This window comes from Pelodiscus sinensis, chromosome 23 (genome assembly GCF_052426305.1).
Source record: "Pelodiscus sinensis isolate ZL-2025 chromosome 23, ASM5242630v1, whole genome shotgun sequence".
In the NCBI taxonomy this organism is placed as follows: Eukaryota; Metazoa; Chordata; order Testudines; family Trionychidae; genus Pelodiscus; species Pelodiscus sinensis.
This window is the reverse complement of record NC_143074.1, coordinates 27619447-27637663: the sequence shown is the minus strand read 5'-3', so window position 1 is coordinate 27637663 and position 18217 is coordinate 27619447. Positions and strand designations below refer to the sequence as shown.

The following is an 18217-nucleotide window of genomic DNA, read 5'->3' as shown; positions in this document are numbered from 1 at the left end:
GTGCTGGCAGCTCCAGCTTCCACTTCCCCTCCCTCCCAGCAGGCTGCCCCTGCCAGTTCTGGCTCCCCCAGCAGGCCACCAACTCTGCAGGCTGCCCCCGCCAGCTTGGCCTGCCTGTCTCCATGTCATGCCACACGGCTCCCAGCCTACGTGGCTTTGTGCTGTGCAGCTCCTGTCCCCCCCCCTTCCTCTGGCAGGCTGCCCTTCCAGCTCCTGCAGGCGCCCCACCTGCCTCCGTGCTGTGCAGCTCCTGGCCTCCACCAGCTCCCCCTGCCAGCTCCTCCAGGTGGCCTACCTGCCTCCATGCCAGCAGCTCTGGCTCCCGGTCCCCCAGCAGGCCACCAATGAGGCAGGCTGCCCCTGCCAGCTCTGGCTCCCAGCTCAAGACCAAGGGGGGGCAACAACCCCAGAGTTAGGTGGAGGGCATCAGCCCCAGAACCAGAGGGACAACAGCCCCAGAGCTGGGTGGAGGGCAGCATCCCCAGAGTTTTTTGGGGGTGAGTGTGTGGGGGGGAAGTCAGCAATCTTAGAGTGTGTGTGGAGGGGAAAGACCAAAAAGACTATCTATCTATCTCTCTATATTAAAAAAAAACTTTTAAAAATACAATTTTTCTAAAAGCGCACCAAAAGAGTAAAAATAAAGTTTTAAGTTACCAATTTAGGAGAAAGATTGGATGGCTAAGTACGATTCAAGGTAGTTGCTATCTGTTAGCCATCCAATCTTTCTCCTAAATTGGTAGCTGAAAACTTTATTTTTCCTCTTTTGGTGCTCTTTTAGAAAGAAATATATAGTCAAGTAACCTCATGAATTTTTATTGGTTAGTAGACTATTCTATAGTCCCCACAGGTGGAGCCTGCAACCACTGTATCAGAGGCAGCAGTGGAGGGTGCCAGGCAGAAGCTGGTCCAAGAAAGAAGCCAATTTAAAAATCAGCTCCCCTTCTGGACTGTCTGTCACCTAGTGATGCTGCTTCTGATAAATAGGCAGCAGCATGGCATGGCAGCAGCCCTTGTCTAAGGAGAGGATCTAAACTGCTGGACCCTGTGTGAGCTGGAAGTGAGCTGGGCTGCTGGCCTGCCTGCAAAAAATTTACTGGCAAGGGTGTGGGGAGAAAAATGCGTGTACTCTATAGCATTAAAATGAAAATAATGGACAGCGGGTTTAAAACAAACAAGGAAGTTCTTCACACAGTGCACAGTCATCCTGTGGAACTCCTTACCTGAGGAGGTTGTGAAGGCTAGGACTATAACAGGGTTTAAAAAAGTGCTAGATAAATTCACAGAGGTTAAATCCATTAATGGCTATTAGCCAGGCTGGATAAGGAATGGTGTCCCTAGCCTCTGTCAGAGGCTGGAGATGGATGGCAGAAAAGAGATTGCTTGATCATTACCTGTTCCGTTCATTCCCCCTGGGGCACTTGGCATTGGCCACTGTCGGCAGACAGGATACTGGGCTGGATGGACCTTTGGTCTGACTATTCTTATGTTCTTATATGTGTGCACACATGCACAGAAATATGTGTGGGCACACATAAGCATCCACCCCACAAACCCATGCATGCACTGACATGCGCGCAACCCCCCACAAAAACGCACGCATGCACGCACGCGTGCACATACACATATCCCAACAAACCATAGAGAAGTCCTCTGGGAAGCGACAGTGGTTGCAGGAGGAACTAGCCAATCAGGAGCCCAGAAGTCTTATAAGAAGAAGCTGCAGGATGGAGTCAGTTCAGTGTCTCTGGAGTTCTGAGAGAGTGAAAACTGGAGGGTGAGGGGTGACTGACTGACTGGCTGAGGGAGCTGGTTACCATGTGATGCTTACCAATAACCGGTTAACCAGTTATCCATTTGCATGTCTCCTCTTCAAAATTCCAATATATTTCCTTTTCCCCTATGGTGTGCTGTCCTTAGATTCCCAGCCAAGGGGCTGCCTGCAAGAAACAATCTAGAACAGCACATCTGTGTCTGCACACTGTTAACCAGCATATCTCTGCCTTCCTCCCCCAAAACCTACAGAGATGATCCATAAGAAAATTATAGCTGAAAATGTCAATAATTAGGGGAGTTTGTGTGGGAAATGGAGTGATAATAGAACTGATTTGAAATAACTATTTATTACTAGATTGCCAGGCTAATGCTGCAATACACCCCAACTGTATTTTAAACTCAATTCACTGTCTACAAATGCTGAAATAGTTGAGGAATTCCTTCCGCACTAATGTTTTTTGAAGTCCAGGACTTTTGTTGAGACTTTGTAAATCTCTAATTAAAAGATAATGTGTCTTCAAATAATATTTATAGTATTTCAATGCTGAGAATGGTGAGAATTTTGGTATTGAAGGACTGCACAATTAGTTCACTTGTTAATTTTCTTAGAGTTCAGATAAAAAAACAAAATACAAATCCCCCAACCCACAAAATAAAACCCTCACTTGAATTATTACTGTGCTCTTAAAAGGGCAGGAACAAATACAAACCAACACTAATGTAATCCAGGGAGCTAAACAGATCATATTTTTTAAAAAGCCGAACAATAAAAATTAGGTATGTTTGATTGTTGCATTAGTTTCTCTCTCTTGGAAATTCCCTGCAAATTATTTTAATTTCTTGTCTTTTTCAAAACATTTTTTTATTCTGGTGTTTACTAATTTTCTGCTGTTTTTGTTCTGATACTTTCTTTTCTTTTTAATTCTTTGGTAATTGTTTTTTTGTACTCTGTTTTTCATCTTTTTACATCTTTTTAAGACAGTCTTATGTTTTTACATTTATAGAATATATAAATGTATATATGTGTTATGATTTTTTTTTCTGGAGAGAAACTGGCTCAGAACCAACAATTGTTCCTAACAGGGCTGAGGCAGCTTGGTATTTGTGAGTCTGCCAACCTAGTACTGCAGTAGATACGTTGCATCCTGCACCATCCAACACCGAATAAAGAATAACTGTCATCCCTACAAACTGCCAATTGGAATCCTAGATTTAAGTTAGACAGCATTGAAGCCAATGAATTTGCAGCATACATCCTTAAACTGCCCTCTTTTTTATTTTGCTGTACTACTGTTCCTTTTTTGTTTACTTTATATAATAATTCTGTGCTTTTTGTTTGATAAAATGAGAAAAGACTTGTGACAACATGAGGTAAGGGAGAGGGGGCCCTTTGTTTCCTAAAATAAGCCTTATTTCCTAATGAATTTAAGATTTCTTGCAGCAGAGTTGAAATGGTGTCATCTTACTTAAGTGAAGTTTGTTGATCCTCTCTCCCCTTTTAGAGGCTATGTATTTGCATTCCAGCCTCATTTGGATATGGACATGTTAACCTCAGTACAAAAAGTAAACTGGCCCAATGCTGAGATCTCCCCAGAACTTTCAACTGCCTTTCACTTTTGGATCCTGGAGGAAAAAGATTTGAGATAACCCTATGTTGTGAAAGCCTTTAGATATACCACAGTTCTTCACAGACATGCATTAGCAGGGTGGATTTCTTTGCTATATAGCGGTGACATGATGTAATAACTGAAAAACCAACTGCAGAATCAAAGAAGGTAAAACCAACTGCAGAATCAAAGAAGGTACCACAGAGTTATTATTCAAGCTTGAGCCAGTGAAAGTAATATACCTATTGACTCTTATTTGTTCCAATGAAAGAAGAAAAAGAGAGAAAATGACAAGCATTAAATACTTGAGCTGAAAATAAATGTTTCAGCATTGGAATGCAACTCTCTCATCTATGTTATGATTTCTCTGTTAGCAGGTTCTCTGGAAAAAGGAAAGAAAGTTCCCTTTTTTTTAAAAGGCAGTAGACTAACCTTCAATGCAACCCAGATACTTAGAGATAAGAAAAGTTGTTCATTGGTATGGAAAGGTCACTAGGATGATTGCTAACAATGTTGTATGCAGTGTTTTTGTAGACTTGTTGGAATTACTCTTTACAGATTTGCTACAATTTTATTACTTTACAAGGCTAAAATAATTTAATAGGGCAGATTTCTAAAAGTAAATTACGTTAGATCTGGAAAAACTTAAAAAACAAGTCTTGGAGCATTTAAAGACTAACAAAACATGTAGATGGTATCATGAGCTTTCATGGGCACAACCCACTTCTGATGATGAAGACTGCAAGACTATTTTTTTTAAGTAGGACTGTCAATTGATGTGTGTTAACACTTGTGATTAATGCAGGGAAGGATTAACTTGTTACTTTTTTTAATGCGTTAATCGCAGGCGTTAATGCTGTGCTGCCCCTTTGAAGCATCGCTCCAGCACTTCAAAGGGGCAGCGCATTAGGAGCCGGGGATCAGCTGGAGAGCCCAGTGCTTTCAGCAAGTTTCTGGGCTCTGATGAAGTGACTTATCCTTCAGAAGATGAGTTCTTGATAGAAGACTCTATAATGGAACAGAAAATTATGTTTGACTTAACAGTAGATACATGGTATGGTTTCCTAAGTCCACAAGACTTTGGCAATACTGCATCTTGTCACCATTGTTCACTGTTGGCATTGATTGTCTGATGGCTTTCAAAAATGATTCCAAAAAATCATTGGTCATAACTTACAGTACAAATTTCTAATGAAAATAGTTAATAAATGTCATGGCAAAGATGTGGGAAAACACAGGGAGACTGAAAGAGGCACATTGGTTGGAGAATGATGCTACCCTGCAATCACCCTGCAATGGCAGTTTTTATCCTGAAGGGTGGGCCCCCCTCCGACCATTGTAACTTAGCCCACATCAGCGTTTCCCAAACTGTGGTCTGTGGCCCATTACCGGTCCTTAGGAAAAAAATACTGGGACTCAGAAATTTTGTTGTGAGAGCCCGCCTCACTGCCCCAACCCCCAAGATGAATGCTGTGCTGAACTCCCAGTATCAATGGAGGTAGCACAGGCTTCCTGCAGGGTCAGGGGGGCAGTTCTGCAACTGCGTGCCAGGTCCTGGAAGTGCGCAGGCTGCTCTTCCTCCTATCCCAGCAGCCGGCGTGGTACCTAAAACGCCGGTCCATCGCGCACTGGGGACTTTGTTCCCCTGCTGCCTTCCTGCACATTGGGGAGGTGGTGGGGATCCGGGACTGCACCGGCTCCAGCTGTTTGGGCGGCACGTGCTGCACTGGGGAGCGGAGGAGCAAGACGCGCGCTGCCCAAGCGGTTGGGGCTGGCACGGTCTGGGACTCCCCCTCCTGCTGCATAGGAAGGCATCAGATGTGCAATAGACCAGCGTGTCAGGCACTGCACCGCTGTTTGGGGGACAGGGAAGTAGCCCGCACACTTCCTGGGCCTTGGCAGCTACAGGATCTCCAGGTATCGGTCCCTGTCCCCTTCGCCCCCAGCACCCACAAGCACCCTGTCCCCTGCCCCAGCACTCATTGGCACCCTTCCCCAGAACTCTGTCCCAGCACTCACAAGCACAGTTGGGGCTACATTAGTGAGGTTTGAGGGTTTGGAGGGGTTCTATTTTTGTATCTCACTTGTGTGGCCCTGACTGACTTTTCTGTGGGCTAACACTGGCACTGGGGGCTTTGGGAGGACCAGAAACAATTTATTTGCATATTCAACATTTGCTTAATGAATATGCAAATAAATGTTACTGGTCCTCCAAAAGCTCGTGAATGGATTTACTGGTCCCCAGTATCAAAAAGTTTGGGAACCCCTGGCCCACATGCTTGCAATGCAACTCAGATTGGGTCTATCTGTCCTTCCATCTCTACAAGAATCATGGAAACACCAAATCTGGGTGGTGCTGCAGCCACATGGGTTGGGTTCCAATCCCAATCAAAGTTAGTTCTTCTGCTCCTCTATCCCCATTGGCAGAGGGGAAGATGTGCCAAACTTGAGGAAAGGATCTGCTTCTGTGGGGGTAGGAATTACCATAGACTTCATTAAAAGTTATGATTAATGTGAACACTGCCACCTTCACACCAAATATATAGTCTTAGTCATAGCCATCAAGCAGCCTCAACTCCAGATTACAGTCAGCTCAGTATTAACCTGTCTGGGTAAAATATTGAACCAGTGACAATTATCAAATATATGTGAAGTGCTATAGACAGCAATGGAGGATATTTGAAAGATGTGGATGCTTGTATACCAACAGTGGCTACCATGTTTCAGGCCCTTCAGTCAAGAGCAGGGGTGGGCAATAATTTTTGAGGCGGGGATCGCTCCAAGATTTTGGAAAGTGGTTGAGGGCTATACTCTTCCATGATATTAATGGAGATATGGGGTCTGGAATGGAGGTTGGGTGCAGAAGGGAACTTGGGTAAGGGACTGGGGTGCAGGAGGGAGCCTGGAGCCTGGGAGGGAGTTGGGATGAAGCAGGTGGTTGTGACCTAGGACAGGGGACTGGAGTGCAGGGATTTGGGATGTGACCTAGGGTAGGAGGGGATTGTGATCTGGGGCAAGAGACTGGGGAGGGGGGGCAGATCTAGAAGGGGGTATGGCTGTAAGAGGGGGACAAAGGGTTTGGGTATATTGAGTGGAGGGAGGCAGGGCAGAGAGTTGGGGCAGGAAAGGGCTGTGGTGCCAGAAGCAGGCTGGGGCCAACAGACTTACTTGTTAGCTGCCAAACTAGCCTGCCTGCCTGCAGAGCTTAAAAGGTTCCAGCCAGCCTGCTTACCTGGCCATGTGCTTCATGAATAACTGAACCCAGGAGAGGGGGGCTAGATTTTTAGCTGCCTGTTATTCCAACAACGAGCTCCCATTGGCCAGTTTCTGCCAGAAATCAGCCAATGGGAATGTGCTGGGGGGGTGGGGTGGCTCCTAACATTTTCCCCCTCCCCTCCAGTTTTAAAGCAGAAACAGAGCCCTGCAGCTGTGTTTCTGCCTGGTGTACGGGGCTGTGGGCAAGCAGGGGAGCCTGTCTGGGGCTCCCTGCTGCCTCTGCAGGCTGGATCTGGAGGCTTGGCCAGAGCTGGCCCACATTTTGGCACCTGAGGTGGGGAGCTCAAATGACGCTCCCTCGCTTGGGCCAAAACTTTGAAAGGTCTCAATTCTGCCTTCTTCCTGTTCTACTCCTCTCATGGTACTGCTCTACTACCTACATATGTACCAGCAACAGACACAATTTTCTATACTCTGGGTCCTAGTGGCGTCCCTCCCACCCCGTCTGGCACCTGATGTGGCTGCCTCAGGTCGCCTCATGGTAGGGCCAGCCCTGGGCTTGGCGGGCCAGATCCGGCCTGTGGGCCGTATTTTACCCAGGCCTGGTCAAGAGAGTCTGCAGAAAAGTTGTGACATCAAGCTGTCCGCAAAACTACTAATCTACAGAAGCACATTTATACCAATTTTATTGTACAGCTGTGATATGTCTGTGCTGAGAAGAGCTTAAGAGCAGCAATTTGACATTTTAACTCTTTGCCACCTGCTCTGTGTTAAGCAGCAGGACAAGAACAGCAATAAGAATATTCATAGCTGAACTCATCAACTGCCTCCATCCACACTGGATTGGTGCTGGCACGTTTCTTGATGTGGACCTATTATTAGGATGGAAGAGTCATTAATTGCAAGGTATCTTTTCTGAGAAATGCTGCTATATGATCAGGAATCATGAGGTTGCCAAAAGTTTTGGTGGCACAAGATGACCAATGACAGGCATAGACTGAACATTCAGCCAGGCTGTTTTAAGGACTTAGGTAGAGAATGATCTGCATGACATTTGAGCTGCAAGAAGGCTATCTCTTTGAAATTCACTTTGATGTTGCTTGACAATTTTGGCTCATGGATGTTTAATAGACAGACGTGTAGGTGTGTTCTTCTTGGTAATTAAAATCTGACTGAAGACTATTCACAGCTGCCTATACCTGTAGGCTGTGTCTACATTGGCACCCTTTTCCGGAAAAGGGATGCTAATGAGACAAGTCGGAATTGCAAATGCCACGGGGGATTTAAATATCCCCCGCGGCATTTGCATGAACATGGCTGCCGCTTTTTTCCGGCTCGGGGCTTTGCTGGAGAAAAGCGACAGTCTAGACGGGATCTTTCGGAAAATAAAGCCTTTTTCGGAAGATCCCTTATTCCTGATTTTAAGAGGAATAAGGGATCTTCCGGAAAAGGCTTTATTTTCCGAAAGATCCCGTCTAGACTGGCGCTTTTCTCCGGCAAAGCCCCGAGCCGGAAAAAAGCGGCAGCCATGTTCATGCAAATGCCGCGGGGGATATTTAAATCCCCCGTGGCATTTGCAATTCCGACTTGTCTCATTAGCATCCCTTTTCCGGAAAAGGGTGCCAATGTAGACACAGCCATATAGAAAGAGAGTCAAGGCTTTGCTTTCTCTATTTACTAATTTTAATTTTAAAGTAAGATATTTGCCAACATAATATTTATTGATCACCCAAAGGTATATAAGGGCACTTAAATACACAAGGTTGTATTCATTTTTAATTAGTTTATATTTGGGAACAATTCTTCTAAGGATAGGGTGGGGCACTTAATTGTAGATTATGTTTTAAAGGCTACTGGAAGACCTGTGTTGGAGTTTGCCTGTGAGTATGTCTAACCTATAGGCTAAAGTGTGTCTCCGAACAGCCTTAGACAGACTCAAGCTTGCTCTGCTTGAGATAATGCCCTAAAATTAGTAGTGTGGCTGCTTTAGCACAATCAGTAAATTGGGTGATGAGCTCCCCAACTCCTAAGGTCTATTATTGGATGGCTAGCCCATGTTGCCAATCATGCTATAATAGCCCTACAACTATTTTTAGTGTATTAGTGCAAGTAGAGATCATATTCATCTGTCCACACAGGCTCACAGGCAAGTTCCCACATGCAGTGTAGATATATCATGTGACCAAAGCACAGGAGATCCTGCTGATGTAAAATCTAAAATGTCAGAACTTGATCTGATAAACCATATTCAGGAGGACTGGATGCTTCAAGGTGTTGCCAATGTGCTAGAAATCTTTTAGAAATCTTTTAATACAGTTGTTGCAAATGTGTGCAATGCAACTAATCCCCACCAATGTTCTACTGCAGCTAGCCAACAATTTCCAGAAAATATTCTTTTAACCTGTTTGTTTTGCACCTTTGAAGTTAATATTAGTATTATCAGCTGACATGCCAAGAGTCTTATCAATGAGTCTGCTGTGGTTCAGAACAGAGAAAACATAATCTTTTAATTGGTCACTTGTCTCACCTGGCAGGACATCAAATTCAAGAAGTTTCCCATTAACTCCAGAACTTTCATGAATAGGGCTCAACAAATAATGCAATCTACTCACTCATGGTGAGTAGATTGCAAACCGGAAGAGACACGAAGTTTCACTCAATTCCCATTGCAAAATCTTTTGAGCTTCTGGAACAAGAATATTTTTCACAATTGCTTTGCTTTTTGTTCGTGCTGATGCAAAATTTAGGTTCAATGTGGAAATTAGCTGAGAAGTGCAATCTAAAGATCTGAATTTACCATGTGATATGCGATTACCACTTCCTTTACCCCAAGCTCCATTTTAACAGAATCATCTTTTATAATAAATTTCTTCATTGAAGCACTGGAAGCTATAGAACTGACAGATAAGTGATATCATATTTTCCATCATGAGCAACGTTTATCTATTACATTGGATGCCAAATGTTACATGTGGATTGTCACGTTTCTTTAAAAAAAGGATATTCCTTTTGCAAAGCCTTGTTAAATGTGCACTTTCTTTTCTTGCCATTTGCACTCATTTTGACACTAAAATAAAATGTTACTATTAAACTAGGGAGCTGTGTCCTCTTCTCACTACACTCACCAATCTCCCTCCCCCCAGGAAGTACGTACGCCAACCACCCTCTCTGGCCACTGCGCTCACCAACCCCCCTCTCTCTGGCTGCTACACTTGCCAGTCTCCCTCCAAAAACCCCCAACCCTCACTGATGTGGCCCCCAACTGAAACATCTCACTCCCCTAGTGCTCCAGCCCCATGGTGGGGGGAGAGGCAGGGAGGACTGAGGTTCAAGGCCTCAGGCCAGATTAACTCTTCTGGGGTTCCAAGGTTAGTGGATTTTGTGGGCCTCCACTAGGCTCTGCGGTGGGGCCAAAAATGAGGGGTTAAGTGTGTGATACAGGGCTGCCAGTGAGCGGGATATGGGTAGGGATGCAGGATCTGGGTGGGAGGGGCGAGGGTGCAAGGTCTTGGTGGGAGGTAGGGTATAGGAGGGGGTCAGGGTTTAGCGTCTGGCCAGGAGGAAAGGTGCAGAAGTAGTCTGGGAGTAGGGTGTGAGGCTGTCAAGGCTGTTCCTCACTCTAGCATTCCCAGTGCTGAAGGTGGAGGCCCAGGGCTTTCCCTCCCTCCTGCCAATATACTGGAAATTCCAGGATATTTTGATGGTTTATGGGGACAAGACAGAATATTTGAAACTGGGACTGCCACGGAAAATCCAGCACATAGGGTCCGTGTACCTATAGTTAGCTGCCCTTTCTGACTACTGGCACTATATTAACACTCTTCTGTTCTGTAATTTCCCTAATATTCCAAGATTTATTATAAATTAACTTCAGTGAACCAAAGATCTCAGTTAAGTCTTTTAGGAGTCTGGGGGGGTCCAGTTATCCAATACTTCTGACTTAAAAATATTTATCCCTAATAGACCTTCATTTACTAAGTGCGTCATCCTCCTATGATACAAGTACATGCTCCTGCTTGTTTTAGAATGCAGAACAGAAACAGGGTATGTCTACACTACCCTCCTAGTTCGAACTAGGAGGGTAATGTAGGCATACCGCACTTGCTAATGAAGCCCGGGATTTGAATTTCCCGGGCTTCATTAGCATAAGCGGGGAGCCGCCATTTTTAAATCCCCGCTGCTTCGAACCCCGTGTAGCGCGGCTACACGGGGCTCGAACTAGGTAGTTCGGACTAGGGTGCCTATTCCGAACTACCGTTACTCCTCGTGAAACGAGGTGTACCGGTAGTTCGGAATAGGCACCCTAGTCCGAACTACCTAGTTCGAGCCCCGTGTAGCCGCGCTACACGGGGTTCGAAGCAGCGGGGATTTAAAAATGGCGGCTCCCCGCTTATGCTAATGAAGCCCGGGAAATTCAAATCCCGGGCTTCATTAGCAAGTGCGGTATGCCTACATTACCCCGCTAGTTCGAACTAGCGGGGTAGTGTAGACATACCCACACTGATTAAACACTTCTGGCTTTTTTGAGTCATTATTACACATTTTCCCATTTTTATCTACTAATAGGCCTATAGGATAGCTAGGATTTTTGTGGTTTTAATATACTTTAAAACTCATTACTATCACTGGCTCTGCCAGACATAAATTAGTCTTTTGCTTTTCCTATGGGCTTTCTACGATCATTTCAATTTTTTTGGTTGATAGCTATCTATTTTGGCTTTTAACTGTTTTATATATTACTTTTTTTATTTTTAATTGTTACCTTTACTTTGCCCCTGAACCCAGAAGAGTTTTTAGCCAAAATTGTCCTTTTTCTTTATTGCACATACACAGCTTTTTGGCCAGCTAATGAAATCTAGTGTAAGAAATCCAAACTGTCATTAACATTTTCTATTTTTTTCTCCCAAACAATTAAGTTAATCACTTTTCTCAGCATGGGAAAGTCTAGCTCTTTTGAATCATCCAACTACATCTATTACTGGTTGAGCTTTTCCTCTGTGTGGTCAGAGGAAAAACTTAGAACTTATCAGTGTGCATGAGTAGTAATCCCAGGTGTCATTTTTGTACAGCGGTTCTTCAAGAGAGGTGCGGGGGGAGGGGGGCAGAGCCACCAAACAGAGCTGGAATTAGATTTGCTGGGGCCCAGAACAAAAAGCTGAAGTCATGCTATAGGCTGAAGCTCTGAGGAACCTAACTTTGGGGGGTTCCCTATGGGGTGGGGAGAAAAGCAGTTGTTGTGACCCTAGGGGATTTTGGTTTTAGATAGCTTCAGAAAACGGTTGAGCCTGTCGCCCCTACTGCCCCACGCGTTAGTCGCCGTGCTCCAGGGCGCGAGAGGGCAGCTCTGAGTGTGGCGGCTGCCCGGCGATGGGCGACATAGCGCCGGGCGCTGCAGAACTCAGAGCAATGTGACTTGCAGTGCCGGGCGCGTGTCGCTTGCAGGCAAGAGCCCCGCAGGAGGGGCTCCCAGGCTCTGTGCAGCCTCAGCCGGGGTGATGCCGGGGGACTGCTCCCTGCCCCGCACAGTAGGTAGGGCGTCTGGAGGGAGCTCGGGGATCCGGCGGCCTCGCGCCGACCTACAGCTCCAGCTACTGCGCAGCTCGGAGGGAAGGGCGCGGAGTGATGCCCGGCTGGGGCCATGGAGATGAACAGCGCCCCGGACACTGCCACGCCCTCTCTCGGCGCGGCCCAGCGGTGAGTGCGGGGCGGGAGCCGGGCCGCTGGGCTGAGAAGCTAGCGGGGAGGCGGGCTGGGACACAGGCCTCCGCTGGAGGAGCAGGCGGCGAGGGAAGAGTCGGGAGCTGAGGCACAAAGCGCCAGTCGGGGAGAGCTCTGGGCCCCGCTGGCCTCGCGCTGCCGGGAGCTGGACCTGGCTGTAGCCGGACCGCAGCCTGGGGACACCCTGCAGAGCTGGGCTTGCACCGCCCGCTTCCCCCTCACAGACCCGGCAGAGGGATCCCCTGGTGTCGACGTGTCGCGTCCATAAACTCTGTCGCCCGCAGCCAAAGCGAGACCAGGAGTCCACGAAGGGCGTCAGCTTCCCGCGTGTGTGTGTGGGGGGGGGGGGGAGAGGGTAGATTGGCGAGCAAGGCTGTAGGGGGCACCGACTACGTGACCCCTCCACACGGCTTCCCTACCTTGTGGGTGGCCGGGGTAATGTCCTTCCCTCCTTGGACCCCTCAGGCGTCGCCCCTGGCATCAGCTCTGGACTTACTGCCATAAGCAGACCTAAGTAGGCAGTCTTCATCTATGCTATTCAGATAGCTGATATTGTGTAACTTAGGTATAGATGAGGCCTTAGACATACACTATTAGGGCTTGGCTATATCAGAAAAGATTTACCAGTTTACATCCGTTTTAACTCATGTTGCCAAATGAAGTAAAAGGAGGGTTAATCCAGTGTAAATGCATTTGCCTAGGAATTGGCACCAGTTTTATTGGACTGATTTGAAAACAGTTAAAGTAGCACAACTTTTCTAATGTAGAAAAGTCTACAAGGCAAAATAATGAGTGGGTGAATCAAATAAGGTGTGTGTGTGGGGGGGGAATTAAGATGGATAGAAATAGTATGAGCTTGACTTGTTCTTGTGCACATAGCTAGACTATGAAAATCCATGGGTGTAAACCTTTTTTGGATCAGGGGCCACTGATGCACAGAAAAATCAGTCCAGACCTACACACAAATGAGAAAATAATTCTCGCTGATGTGGCCCCCAACTGAGAAGCAGAAAAGAGAGAGACACCCTTCACTCTTGCAACTTGGTATGGAAGTGTTCCCCTCACACTCCAGCCTCACAGAGGGAGGGGTGAAATTTAGGGCTTCTCTCGAGGGCCATATTAACTCTTCAGAGGACCTGGGGATAGTAGATTTTTGTGGCCCTCCCCTAAGTTCTGGAGTGGAACCAAAAATGAGGGGTTCTTGGTGTGGAAGGGGGCTGCCAGGTGGTGTGGGGTCTGGGTGCATTGTAGGGTGTAGGAATGGGCTGAAGGTGGGAGTCTAGGGTCTGGGCAGGGGTAGAGTGCAGGAGCAGGCTGTGTGGGTACATGGGAAGTGAGGTGCAGGAGTGAAATGGGTATGTGAGGTTTGGGAGGGAGAGAGGATACAGGAAGGGGTAAGAAATTGGGGTACTTTTGTGGCCAGTCTCCCATTTGGTGGGATGTCATAGGGTTAGTCATAGGTTAGGGAGTAGAAGTTTTTTGTTGTTATACAACTTCTTTTTGATATTTAGATCATATAAGATCTACTGGTTGATCCAAGGTGGTCTCATGCCATACTCTCTATCTTTCCTTTGCAGTGAAATAGTTTGCTTTTGGGCCCTTAATTATGTCCTTTTAAAAATTGCCAACTCTCTTCAGTTGTTTTTCTTCTTAGTCTTGCTTCCTATGAGACCTTACCTACCTGTTCTCTGAGTTTACTAAAATCTGCCTTCCTGAAATCCATTGTCTCTATTTTGCTGTTCTCCCTTCCAGCATTCTGCATTCCACTTTCAAAAACCCTATTTCATACCCTAAAAATACCAAAATTGACTACAGAAATGGGGGTAAACTAAATAGTTATGCACAAAAATAACTAAAAATTGAAGACTGATGTGGCGGAGCTGCTCACACTTCAAACAGCAGCTGCAGACTGGCGAGACTGACTGACCTTGTGCGTTTCTTGTTTTGGGATGATGCGTGGAGTCTTCATTGTACGCTGTTGTAAATGCAAACCGAAAACATAAATTGGGGTTTTTTAGGAGCTATCTTGCATGAAAAAAATGGTTGTAAATGCAGGGGATCGTAAGTCAGGGGTCACCTGTATATTATAGGTAATACTGTCACTGAATCCTGTTAATGTTACATAACATTTCTCATTGTAACACACGTTTTCAATTGTTTAAACATGGGCATAGTTATAAATAATTCAGCTTAACTCTTTACATGTTTGGACACTGCCTTATGTTTTTCTTTTATAGCAAAAACAATTCAGCCTATTCAGAAATACAGGTATTTTGAACATTACACTCATTCTTTTGATTAGTTTTTAAAAGCTCTTGTGCCTTTGGATTTGGAACAGGAACCTGAAATTTGGAAGGGGTTTGTCTAAGAGTTAGGGTACGTCTACACTACAGATAGCGTTTTGCTATTTTGAAATAGCGTGTCCACACAGAGTGGACCCTGAACCGAAGTTAAGGCTGGCCGGAATCAGTGCCGGCAGGGCATCAGGTTATGCCTTAGTGTGTGGGGCTGATTCCTGAGGCTAACTCAGCTCTGTACTTAAAGGGACCCTACCCTCATCTCGGACAGACAATTCTCAGGGTTCCCCACTTGCTTGTCTACCTCGATGAGGGACAGCAAAGCAGTCCTGTCTTGGAGTGCTCTGAGTGCCCGCACTCGGGACACCACAGCACTCGGCCACATGGAGCCAGAGCTGCCCCGGGCACGCCGGTGTGTCTCGTGGGGTTGTTGCCATCAGCCTGGCTGCACTTGCTGCCATCCAGGGGGTCCATGGGGGACTGTCAGGATCCAGGAGGCCCTGCGGGAGAGCATCTACCCCTCAGAGCCCTCAGAGCTACCCCTCTCCTCCCCACCAGGGGCTCATGCTCATTCCTCCCTCACGTCCTTCCACTTACCCCTCCCTAGCTCCCCTTCCTGATGTCAAACAAAAGACACGTATGTTCAAAAATAGAAACTGGGTTTATTGAACAAAACTGGGGGAGGGGGATGAACCTCTGGGGAGACTGGGGAAAGGAGGTGGGAGGGGAAGAGAGAGGGTGGGAGAGGGGAGGAGGGAGCTGGAAGGGGGAAGCAAGGGGAAGAAGGGGGAGGGGAAGTTCAGGGCCCAAGGTTGGGGGTCTCACTGAACCAACTTGATTTTCCTGCAAACCCACTCCTGGGTTCACATGTGGCCTTTGGTGGCCAGGTTGGCAGCTATCCTGTCATAGACGGCCATGTTCCTCCGTCTAGTGCGGAGATCATGGATGTTGGGGGCATCCCCCCAAACCCGAGTAAGGTCCATGATCTCCACCCTGGACCAGAAAGGCGCCTGCCTTCTCCAGCCCCTGCCAGGCTCCTGGGAGCTGGCAGACTGCTCCTGGGGAGCGGTGGAGGGCTGGCTGCCAGTGGCTTGCTGCCTCATGTTTTGGGGCCACTGGGTCAGGGGCCCCGGTGGCCACTTCTGGCTTTGGGCTGGCAGGTTTGGAGCTGGCACAGGCACCCCTTTAATGGCTCCAGGGCTGGGGGAGAGGACAGTAAGTTTTCCTGGTTGTGCCCAGAGTGGCCACCAGGGCTCCCTGGGAAGGTCTGGAGGCCCCCTATTTTGAATTAAGTGTCTACACAGCACTTAATTTGAAATAGCTATTTCGAATTTGGCATTACTCCTTGTAGAATGAGGTTTACCAAATTCGAATTAAGCACTCCGCTATTTCGAATTAATTTTGAAATAGCAGTTTGCATGTATAGATGCTATTAAAGTTTATACGAAATAATGACTGTTATTTCGAATTAACTTTGCAGTGTAGACATACCCTTAGAGAAGCAACTTTTGTTGTACCTGTGAAAATCCACTCAGATTTAGCCAATTTACAAACCACAGCAGACTGCTGTCTGTATGCATGAAAGAGAGTTTGTTAGAGTCTTGCTACTAAAATCTATGAAAACTCCATCTACACTACATGTGTTGGTCAGCCTCACTGAGCCTCCTGAAATAACTATACAGACCAGAACAGACTTTCTTGATGGGAAAGACAGTTGCAGCCTATGTAGGTGCAGGATCTCATAAGTACTCTTTCCCTTTCTCGTTTCTCCCACTTTTCATTCTGCTGTTAGTAATCACTTTTCATAGACTCACAGGGTTGGAAGAGATCTCAGGAGATCATCAAGTCCAGCCTCCTACCTAAAGCAGGACCAACCCCAACTAAATCATCCCAGTCAGGGCTTTGTCAAGTTTGGACTTAAAAACCTCTAGGGCTGGAAATTCTACCACCTCCCTAGGTAACTCATTCCAGTACTTCACCATCCTCTTAGTGAAATAGTTTTTCCTACTATCCAACCTAGACCTCCCCAACTACAATTTTTCTTGTCTTAAAGTAGAGAAGATATTTGGGACAGGAAGTGTCTACCTGCATGATTGCACAAGGTCTGGGACAATGATGTGTTATGCTGATTGGGGCATTTGGGTACTGTTTTTATTTATTTATTTATTTATTTTATTTAAATATTTTTCAATACATATGTGGTTATAGCACCTGCGAGTTACCCGAAGCTCAGTTGTAAAAGGTATATGAAATTCATAGGATGTTAACATAAACATGGAAAAATAAGTCAAGTTGTTTGACAGTGAATATTATAATAGGTGCAAGGAAACCATACAGAGACTCTATTAGTTCAAACAAAATGGCCTATTTAATACAAGTCAAGGACCGTGGAGAGATCGTACTTTGAAACAAAAAAATTAGGGAACAAAGTTATCTGTCCCAGTTTTGGCTTACTGAAATGGATTTATATGCCAACCACTTTTCTACTATTTGGGGCTCTTAAAGAGATTTTGAAGAGAAGAAAAATCTTCCTTCAGCTATCTGCCAGCATTGAAAGTCATATAGAGGACTTTCCTCCTGAGACAAATGTGAGTTGGCCTTGTTCTTGTTTAAGAAACTTTGTTTTCATCTGTAAGGGCTGAAAATTATCACCTTCTCATGACATCCAGTACTCAGCCCTCTAGTGGAGATTGCTAATAACCAGTACAGGCTGCCCTTGACTTGCGACGTGATCAGCTCAGGGGATAACATCGCAAGTCAGGGATGTCAGAACTCGAGCCCGCATTTACAACAGGCATTGTAAGCCATCATAAATGCAGGCCTGAGGATGTAAGTCGGAGGATTTTGGCCTCTTCTGCCCTTACGGAAAAGGTTGCAAGGACGGGGGGTCATAAATCAGGCCGTCATACAGCAGGGGCCTCCTGTATTGCAAAAGTTGTAAGATCTTGTATTGTATTCCCTTCCCTTGCTGTGTTGTTTTCTGCCCCACTGTTTCTTTCCTGTTCTATTTTACTCTCTTAGCTTTTGATCAAATCCTGAAGTCAGCTGTACTGCCTTCAGTCATTACTTCCTTGTCTAAGGATGCAGCCAGATGATGGCCCTGATCACAGCACAATTAATCAAGCTTCAAATAGTGGGTGTCGTGGTTGACTTGCCAGCCAAAGGATCTAACCAGTGGTTCAATGGTTCAGAATCATGAACAAAAGCCTTAATTTACCTTACTTTTCTATCCTAATTCTCCTCTACTTTATGTCTGTTTGTTAAGAACAGAGCAAGTGAATTCCCTTCATATTAGGATTGAGAGTAAAATTAACCCTTTCCTTTTTTCATCAGAGAAAAATTGATCTGAAAAATAGAGTCTGATACTTTGACTCCAAAAGAAAAGAGGCTTTGGTAAGGTCTGAAACTTTTTTGCATAATCACTCAGTGTCTGTATAAATGCTTGTTTTAATTTCTTGGAGTTTTTAAAAGTTTAATCAGTATATTTTGAATGAATGATTTTGCGTGTTTTATCAAGTAACAGAGTAAACCCAAGGCCTGCAAGTTGGTCTTACTCAGCTTTCTCTTCCAATTCTTTAGCCATTTTTCAAACAGTAAGTTTGCATC

General features: G+C 45.9%; 1 protein-coding gene across 1 annotated transcript in view; it reads left to right on the top strand.

The window, feature by feature from the left end:
* The first annotated feature begins 11750 nt into the window (after nt 1-11750).
* Nucleotides 11751-18217, top strand: part of GARNL3 (GTPase activating Rap/RanGAP domain like 3) — a 201652-nt gene continuing 195185 nt past the window's right edge. The window contains exon 1 of the mRNA XM_075905772.2: nt 11751-12290. Coding sequence (XP_075761887.1) covers nt 12235-12290 — 56 coding nt within the window. The 5' untranslated portion in view covers nt 11751-12234. The remainder of the gene's footprint in view (nt 12291-18217) is intronic.